Raw genomic sequence first — 9,287 nt, 5'->3', positions numbered from 1 at the left:
ACCTTAATTTTACACAAACTAGGAAGACCCTTTTTTTTTTTTTTGCTCATTAACAAGAATACACAAAATTTATTGAAAAATTTTTATTATTTTACTGTACTATTATATATAATTATTTAATTATTAAACTTTACTAATAATTTACTTAGTGTGATTTTTGTGGCTGCATTTCTTTGACCAGTTTTTCAATTCTCGGATGAATGTTGCTAATGGCTAAACGCATGTCGTCACTTACGTCCAAGCGATTTCCTTGTTCACACAAATACGTAGTTGAAAATACTACTAAATAACGTAAGGCAATTTCCCGTAGTTGAATATGTAATGTTGCCCTTCTGCACCAAAATTCCTCAAGGTTCATACCAGAATCAAACATATTTTTGCAGTCAGTCATTTTGCAGTTCGATGACAGCTTCTTGAAGATATTCTGGGGCTTCTTCAACTTTTGCACAAAAAGGGTTTCGAATTATTTTTTGAACACTGTTAACTTCGTTCCATTCCGGAAAGTAGCGAATAAATTCAGATTTTAATTTTTCCAGATGTTTTTTTATGTTATGTTGAATTTCGATTAAAATATCAGCATATTGATCGTCGTTGATAAGAGTTTGGAATGTCTGAAATGCTGAATAATTATTATTCTCGATTTTATTCATCCATAGATTAATTTTGCATACAAATGCGCGAATTTTATCTTCAAAAATAAAAATATTTGCTCTAAATTCCAAGGTTTTGTGTCCCGAACCTTGAAGTTGCAAATTAAGGTTATTTAAGTGCTCAAAAATATCTACTAAATAAGCAAATTGTAATTCAAATTTCAAATCACAAAATTTTTCAAGTAACTCTGAATCCTTCTCGTTTAAAAATATTTTCATTTCCTCTTTTAGTTCATACAACCGTTTTAGCATATTCCCTTTTGAAAGCCAGCGAACCTCTGTATGAAAAAGTAATGTGTCGTATTCGGAGTCCAATTCAACACAAAGTTTTTTGAAAATACGTGTGTTAAGTGCTTTGCTTTTTACAAAATTCACTAACTTTATTGCCAGTTTCAAAACATTAGCTAATTCTTCTGGTAATGTTTTTGTAGCTAACGCTTGCCGATGAATGACGCAGTGTGTTGTTAAAGTTGACGGATTTTTTTCTTTCACTAATGTTGCAAGACCTGAACGACATCCTAGCATAGCTGGAGCTCCGTCCGTACAAAAGCCAACTAGTTTCTCCCACTTGAGATCATGATTTTCAAAATAATTACTAATGATCTGCATTACATCGATCCCTTTCGACGTTGTCTCCAGTACACTTGACAGCAATAACTCTTCTTTTATGGTCTTATCCTCAACGTCTAAAAACCGCACAAAAACTAATAACTGGCAACATTGCGCAATGTCAGTAGTTTCATCACATTGAAGAGCGAAGTAAGGGGAACTTTTTATTTTACCTAGTAGTTGCTCTTCGATATCGCATGACATTTTTCCAATTCGTGCCTTTACTGTATTATTGGACAGTGGCATATTTTGAATTTTTTTCTTGGCATCTTCTCCGAAAATGTTTGCAGCTATTAGCAAGCTAGGCTTAATTAATGTTTCGCCGATACTGTGTGCTTTTTTTGACTTACTGATTAGTTGGGAGATTTCAAATGATGCAGTTAGCATTTGCTGTGACAATGCGACATTTGCCCCACTTGGTCCTAGTTTCGTTTTCTTTAAGCTTTTACATTTTCCTTCAAAAAATTCGGGTGGTTGGTCTTTGAGCGTAGGATGAATCGTATGCAAATGCCGCAGTAGCTTTGCTGGTTTCAAAGCATCGTTACTAAGCACAACAGTACATATCACACATTGAGGTCTTATTTCTCGATTTACTTCAATTTCAGTGAATCCATATTTAATATAACTATCATCATATTTCCTCTTTCGTGACATATTCTTGACTTAGTCCGACTAGGTTTCAAAAAAATAACACTTAAAAAAACTAAACTATAAACTTTTAATTTCTTTCAAAACGTACTGCGTGGTAATCAAACGAATAACGAGCGCATACTGAATAACAGTTATTTGTCGGTACTCATAAAGTATAAATATATAAGCAACGATGTTTGCAATTGACATGATCATTATCGTTCGCGATAATAGTATAATTTATTACTCTGATACCTACACACTTATAAAAGTGGAAAATACTTATCGGTCGTCGGCAGAAACAACGATAAGATAACCGTATATTACGGTAAAATAAAATATTTTTCGCTGTTCAAAAAAAAAAAAATAATTTTTAATAGAAAACTAAGAAAGGTACCGCGGACCACCTATGACTGGCCCACGGACCACCGGTTGGGAAACACTGCTTTATTGTAACATGCCATGATCGCATTTTCCATAGACTTTTCATCCCAAGACTGCCTATCAGTTTTTCTAATATAATTTCTAACCATTTTGTGTAATAATCTACGGTTGAATAATATTTAATCATAATTATCAATAAGCGTAGGTGTATACCGGAGTGATTTTATTCCATAATCGCACTCATACAGTGAGCACAGCAAGTAGTGACATAAAAAACACTCTTAAATTATTTTAAAATTTGTTTAGACATTTATGTTATTTATTGTTTTAATAATAAAAATGTAAACGACTAATTCTCATTATCAAATGAACACTATTAATTCTGTTCATAAGTTATTAAAACTATTATTATTTTATATCGATTTATATCACAAATATTATAATTTACCGTGATTTATAGTAAAAATATTAATACGTTTTATGAATTAAATTAAATGCATTTATGCTTTAATTTTAATATTTTCAATAAAATGTATCTCGCATCTCACGGCACGTGTAAGTATTAATTACGATGGTCTGACGACTGTATAGATTAAATCAGAATGAAAACTGACAAGAAAATGCACAGCTTTTGTACATCATAGTATATTTTTTTCGTTTACTAAAAATAATAACATATTTATATTACCATTTTCTATTTGGTAATATATAAATAACAAAATATTAGTAATATTTTTCTTCGACAGGCTGTCAATTCAGTTCTTATATCATTAAGAAATGTACTGAAAAACAATAATCTAGATATTTCCACCATCATGTTGGTAAGTATAGTAATATTATTTATTTGTTTTAATTAAGATCAAACGGAGGCTAAAATTACAGATATTGTATGAAAGGTTCTGGAAACAAATTAGAAATAAATAAGTGCAATAATGGGTTATTAATTTGGGCAGGAATGCGGGGAATTGATGAGTAAAATACTGAATTCAATGTAATTTGTATATAAGATTTATCAGATTGTGATAGTATGCATACCTATTTTCAAAAGTCATAATTAATGTACGTATAACGTAATTAATTAATATTAATTATATATAACGTATTACTACCAAATATTCTCTTTATAAACTTTTTTTGTTACGAATTATGAATGCTATGTATTAAAATTATTAAAATAAATGAAATACATACTATAGAATAGGGGTTGCCAACCTTTTCAAATAAATGAGCTTTATTCGAAAATTTTAATCGCTGGTGATTGGCATCTAGGCAAATTGAGAATTTAAGTCTTTAGGAGATTTTATTTATAAAAAAAGGTCTAAGCTTCAAAGAATAATTATTGAAGAATAAACCACATTATTCGATTTTTTATTACGCGATCAACCGATAATGGTAAAATTAATTTTTACAACGATCAACCAATCGATTGCGGTCGACTGGCCGGCAACCTCTACTATAGTCTGTAGGACATTAGCGTGTTTTAATATGTGTTTCTTAAAATTTATATTTTTTAGATCAATTCATTTACATACCAAATTATGAACAGAGAACTTAAAGTTTCAGCATGCGGTTTTTTTTCTGTGAATTTATCGTTTTTCCACGCGGTAAATACCTATTTAATAAATTTAATATATACAGTAGCGTCGTGGTGATCCGAGTGATGCGGTAACCCAAACGGCATCGAGCGTACATCGTCACCGTTTTATTATTGTACAGGGTCCGTTAGAACAACCTCATGTTTTCAAAATTATTAATACTTCAATTGGAGAAGTCCAATTGGCGTGGTAGACGGCTCGTTTTAAAGCTGATAACGTGCAGTTTTAGTTGTCAATATGGTGTGGTTTAATGGTAGTTTTTCGCCAAAACTTCCCTGAACGTCTCATTACGTGCTTTCTGTGGCCCCCTCGCTCCACTGACTTGACAACAGGTAATTTTTTGGGGTCATTTAAGATCAAAAGTCTATCAATACAAGCCACGAACTCTTGATGAAGGAGTGTGTGACGAGATCACACGATTGATGAGATAGGTACCGGGACATAGCTGACCGATACGATAGGCTCGTTTGGTGGGTACAACACGATTGCGAACGAATAACTCTTATCAGAGAATTTGTTTTTTTAGCCTAAAATCGAACGATTGCGAACGTTTTTTTAGACAACGTTGCCAAGTTTATAATTTCTGAATATTTTAAACATTTATTTATTTTTATTTATTTTTAACATTAATTATAAACATTTTTTTTTTTTAATATAAACTATTGGTATTAATAATACATACAATTAAAACAACAACTCTTCGTTACAAACTAAAATAAAATTATACATATAGGTATGTAGCGTTTAAAATGTTGATTAATTAAAACAATTTTCGTTGTATAAATATTAATAATACTGTTACAAAATGTACTTGTTAATTTTACGTTATAGAAACTGTACCTATAAAAAAATAATATAATACATTCAAAATACTAGTTTTAAAAATACACATGTTAGCTAGTATTACATTAGAAACTGAAAAATAAATAAAATAATACATACATACATAGATCTGAGTTCTGAATAAAAAATAAAATAATACATAAAAATACATTCAAAATAATAGTTTTTAAAAATTTTTCTACATTTTTACTTTTTTTAAAATTTTTTCCTTGGTAGCATTTTCCAGTTTTTCTTAAATATAAAATTAAATCCTTGTTTTTTTTATAATCATTATAATTTTGTAGAGTTAATTCAATTTTAGATTAATCTTTTTTAGCCATAGGATTATGTACATTGTTTTTAATTGAATTAATTATTGTCAAAGTTTGAGCTTGTGTTTTTTTTAAAACTGATATAACTACGTGTGTTGGAGGATGGGGGCTATAAAACTGACCATTGTACGTCCTATGAAAGCTCTCTGGAACATTAGTAGTTCTAAAAAATAATTATAAAAACTTAGAGATTTTGAATTTACTAATAAAATTAACATAGGAAGGAACAAGAATTTAATTTAAAAAATTTTAAAACCATACCTTGGATTTACTGAGGGTTCTTGTGCCCAAAGATATGGTGGAAATAATGAATCAGGTGCAATATATGTCGATACTAAATAGTCTGTAAATACATGAGCTTTTTCTAGGTTGGGGCATTCAGCTATTAATGCTAAAAATGCATCTTAAATTTCGTCACTGGGTAAAAACGGTACGCTGAAAAATCATTTTAACCATTGTACCTATCTATCTTATCGGCATCGCCCCGGCGTGGTGTACCTAATAGCAAAAAACCCTTATATTATTACTATTTGATTATTTTTAAAATTATTATTTAAAAATTTGTTATTAACACCAAATCTGACAACATCGCAAAATTAAAGTCGGGTAAAAACGTTCGCAATCGTGTCACCGGAAAAGGTCCGTTCGCAATCGTATATTACCCCGTTCGCGAGCGCCTGCATTTCTGGATAACGGCTCAAGAGTGCCATATGACCGATATTGTTTTCAACATCTAAATTTTGTTACACATAAAAAAACTGCATATAGTGCATGTGCAATTTGCTTCTATATTTTTAGGTAGGTATAATTAAAATTTGTCTACCGAAATACTTTTAAATACTTATAGCGTAGCATTATTTTGAAAAAAATGCGTTTGTTCTTTCTAACCCTGTACTTAGAGAGACCAATAAAAAAATAATTATATCGATTATTACGACTGCATATCACACATATGCATCGAAAGATTCCATATGTTGATAATGCGTTTATTCGCGTATCATACTTTAGAGTGATTTCATTTTTGTCGAAAAAAATACTTTAAAATGGCCCCACGTAAGCAAAGTCATAGGTAATCCGAATGAATTGATAAACTGATCGTTCCGAACCCCTTTTCCCAATTTCCTTCGGATTACCGTGACTACTGTAATTTGTTAAGGTTTACTCCAACATAATATAATATAGTAATCACATTTATGTTTCTGTTTTTACAGCTTATACGTTTGGCTACTACATACCTAATTGTTATAATCCAATATAACTCCGAACCTCAGAAACCAGTTACATAAGGTGTAAATAATAAGACATTCTCACTTTACTATTAATTCATTCATCGATGGTTATATAAATATAACTAATATAACTTATATATTAAAACACACAAATATTGATAATTTAACTAAAATAATCTTTTAACTATTAGTCTGAAGTCATTACAATAAAAAATAATAATAAGCTAAAAATTACGATGTACTACATTGAAATATAAAAACTTTTGAATCGCTCAAAGTCTTCAATTATTTTTCATTAAAAACGTTTGAAATGATATAATATGAAATATATGATATTGAAAATTTAAATTAAATTTCGGGCCACCTTTGACATATTGTCGATATTAACACACGGAAAAAAATAAAGGTTTAACCCAGCTATTTAAATGGTTATTTTAATCGTATTTTCAGGTTAACATAGGGACAATCTATAAGTGTAGTTATAAATACTAAATTGGTTTAGTTAAAAATATTTAGCTGTTTCGACTTTATATTTAGTTGAAATTTCAATAAAACTACTTCATTGTAGTAATTAAACAATATAGTTATGTTTACTATTACATGGGATTGCTTTACCTCAATATTATAGTTGGTTCAACCAATATATTAGATTAGAATTAATAAAATCAACCTTTATAATTATCAACTGAACTGAACTGTTCAGTAAACCTGACTTTAGTTTTATTTAATTCAACCATGCATAATAGTTAGTAAACGCAATGTTTACTATATATTTTCTTAATCTAACCTATTTAGTGGATTATAATTTACAATATATTAGATTAGAATTAATAAAATCAACCTTTTTTATTATCAACATAACCTAACTGTTTAGTAAACCTGACTTTAGTTTTATTTTATTCAACCATGCATAATAGTTAGTAAACGTAATGTTATTTTTTGAGGATAAATGAAAAATGGTGGTATATAAGTACCTACAGCATTTACTCCACAGACAATGGTAACTTTTTTACCCCTTTCTGCTGTCACTAATTTGGCTACTCGCTTTTTCCCTGTAAGAGATATAACTTTAGGTTGCTTGGTTGAAACTGTGGACAATCCGGACTCATCAACATTATATATTTGGAAACTTTGATAGTTATGTTGTAAACGAATTTCTTTTTAAGTACAAAAAAATGTATCAACATTTGTTTTGTTGAAGCACATAAGTCGGCCAACTGAAGTTGTTTCAGAAGTTCTTAAACTTAGTTTGTGTTTACTCATAAACGTTAATAACCAACCCGTCTTCTGCCATTTTAGTAACATTATTAAAACAATGTGCAATACCAACTTTTTCTGCATAATTATACACAAATTTTTGGCACTGTACTTTAGTTAATCCGAATGTACGGCGTTCAATATCAATAATATAATCCTTCAGTTGCTCTAATTGCTCATTTGAAAATACTTCTTTAAACCTACGTACTAAACTTCCTTTCACACTTTTCCAGGCTTAGAACTGGCAGTAATTTTTGTTGAAATTGAAGCCTGAGTGAATTTGAGTATTGAGGTATTTAACACTATTGTAACACGACTTTATGATTATAATAACAGTATAATATAAATGTAACATAGAACTTAATCTAGACACACATCGTACAACGTATCGTGTCCGAGAGTGAAATAGACGGTACTAGACCCTCTTGGAAAGGAGGGGGGCAGAAAATATTTTAACTATATTTGGGGGTCGTTAATGGGCGACTTCCCCTTCACCCCGATATAACCCCTTCCATTTTACTAATTGTATAACTTTGTAAATACAGATTATAAATATAAATAATAAAAACATTTAAATTTAAAAAGAACCATATATATATTACTATATTAGTCCACATTTTAAGGCTAGTAATACCTACTATTAAAAAAAAATAACATGAATTTTTGTACAATATATTTTATTATTTTATAGCTCCATGCGTCGCTCAGCTGGCCCTTAATGTTTTAACCGTTTCAATAACTTAGTATTATCTGTAATTTGTTTAATGGCAATCAACAAAGCAGAATATTTATTTTTTACAGCATTGACCACTTCAGACCGACATGCCCATCTAGTGGTTGATAATAATTTTATAGTGTTCAATTTTATATTTATTAACTTTGACAAATTTTCAAAAACTGCATGCCTGGTACAACTTCCTTCAATGAAGTTAAATACTATTTGGATACACCCAAAAAAGTTAAATGTAACTTTATTGTCATTGCCAATAGAATCAACTAATAATAAGTTCAAGTAATGGCCATAACAATGTACAAAAAAATATTTTGGATTTTTCTCCTTAAACTTTGTCTGAACTCCTGTCATATTTCCAGACATAGTTGCAGCACCGTCAAAACAAGTAGAAATAATATTTTCCCATTTTATTTCATACTCTTTAACTACCTCATTTAAAGCATTAAATATACTTGTGACAACAATTGTCATCATTCGCTTCATGCGTACAAACTGTTCTATTGGCTTGTTTTTAAATTTATCAAAATATCTAATTACAACAGTGAACAGATAATTGTTCATGGTGACAGTTGTCACTAGTCTTATCAGCCAATATTGACACTTTTTCATTTATTAAAGCAGCTTTTAACTGCCTTTTTGTATTGCGATTACAATACTGATGGACGCAATGAGATCATTTTGTATGTAATTACTACAATATATAGAATTTGTAGGTCCTGTTTCGAAGTGTTTTTTTAATATTGGGTCATATTTTTTTAAAAGATCAGCTATCCCCAAAAATAGATCTTTATAAACATCATATTTCTTCTCACTCTGTTCACGAAATGGTTTACCGCCAATGCCTAAAAAACGTGATTACAGCCGTTGGGCTGGCCCGTATTCGTCCAAACGAGGCGGTGGTCGCCCGTTCCGCCGTCCAACCACCCACCACGTCGTCAGGCCCGTCTCCGGACAGCTTTCTTGCGTCCCGTAGCAGTTATGTTGCTATTAACCTATTTCCACGTGGGCAGCCAGAGCCCCACGGGATGGGCGGTTGTTTCGGTTTG

At 30.5% G+C, this 9,287-nt stretch overlaps 2 protein-coding genes across 2 annotated transcripts; both read right to left on the bottom strand.

Moving 5' to 3' along the window:
• Nucleotides 1-383: 383 nt before the first annotated feature.
• LOC132925080 (protein FAM200C-like) lies at nt 384-1,625 on the bottom strand. Its single transcript, XM_060989505.1, has one exon. The coding sequence runs from the start codon at nt 1,503-1,505 to the stop codon at nt 384-386; it is 1,122 nt and encodes a 373-aa protein (XP_060845488.1). The 5' UTR covers nt 1,506-1,625.
• Nucleotides 1,626-5,013: 3,388 nt separating this feature from the next.
• LOC132925079 (uncharacterized) lies at nt 5,014-8,802 on the bottom strand. The gene is made up of 6 exons (XM_060989504.1): nt 8,387-8,802; nt 8,237-8,338; nt 7,717-7,778; nt 7,265-7,408; nt 5,284-5,425; nt 5,014-5,185 (listed from the first exon to the last, which is right to left on the bottom strand). Exons 1-6 carry the CDS (start codon nt 8,800-8,802, stop codon nt 5,014-5,016), a joined length of 1,038 nt encoding a protein of 345 aa, XP_060845487.1.
• Nucleotides 8,803-9,287: the final 485 nt, after the last annotated feature.

Source organism: Rhopalosiphum padi, chromosome 3 (genome assembly GCF_020882245.1).
Source record: "Rhopalosiphum padi isolate XX-2018 chromosome 3, ASM2088224v1, whole genome shotgun sequence".
Classification (NCBI taxonomy): domain Eukaryota; kingdom Metazoa; phylum Arthropoda; class Insecta; order Hemiptera; family Aphididae; genus Rhopalosiphum; species Rhopalosiphum padi.
This window is presented reverse-complemented; position numbering and strand designations above follow the sequence as displayed.

Coding starts and splice junctions, on each gene's coding strand:
- LOC132925080 (XM_060989505.1), bottom strand. CDS start 1,505: ATGCCACTGTCCAATAATACAGTAAAGGCACGAATTGGAAAAATGTCA.
- LOC132925079 (XM_060989504.1), bottom strand. CDS start 8,802: ATGAACAATTATCTGTTCACTGTTGTAATTAGATATTTTGATAAATTT. Junction 7,779..8,236: donor AATACTAAGTTATTGAAACG/GTTAAAACATTA, acceptor AAATTCACTCAG/GCTTCAATTTCAACAAAAAT. Junction 7,409..7,716: donor AAAGTGTGAAAGGAAGTTTA/GTACGTAGGTTT, acceptor GTACTTAAAAAG/AAATTCGTTTACAACATAAC.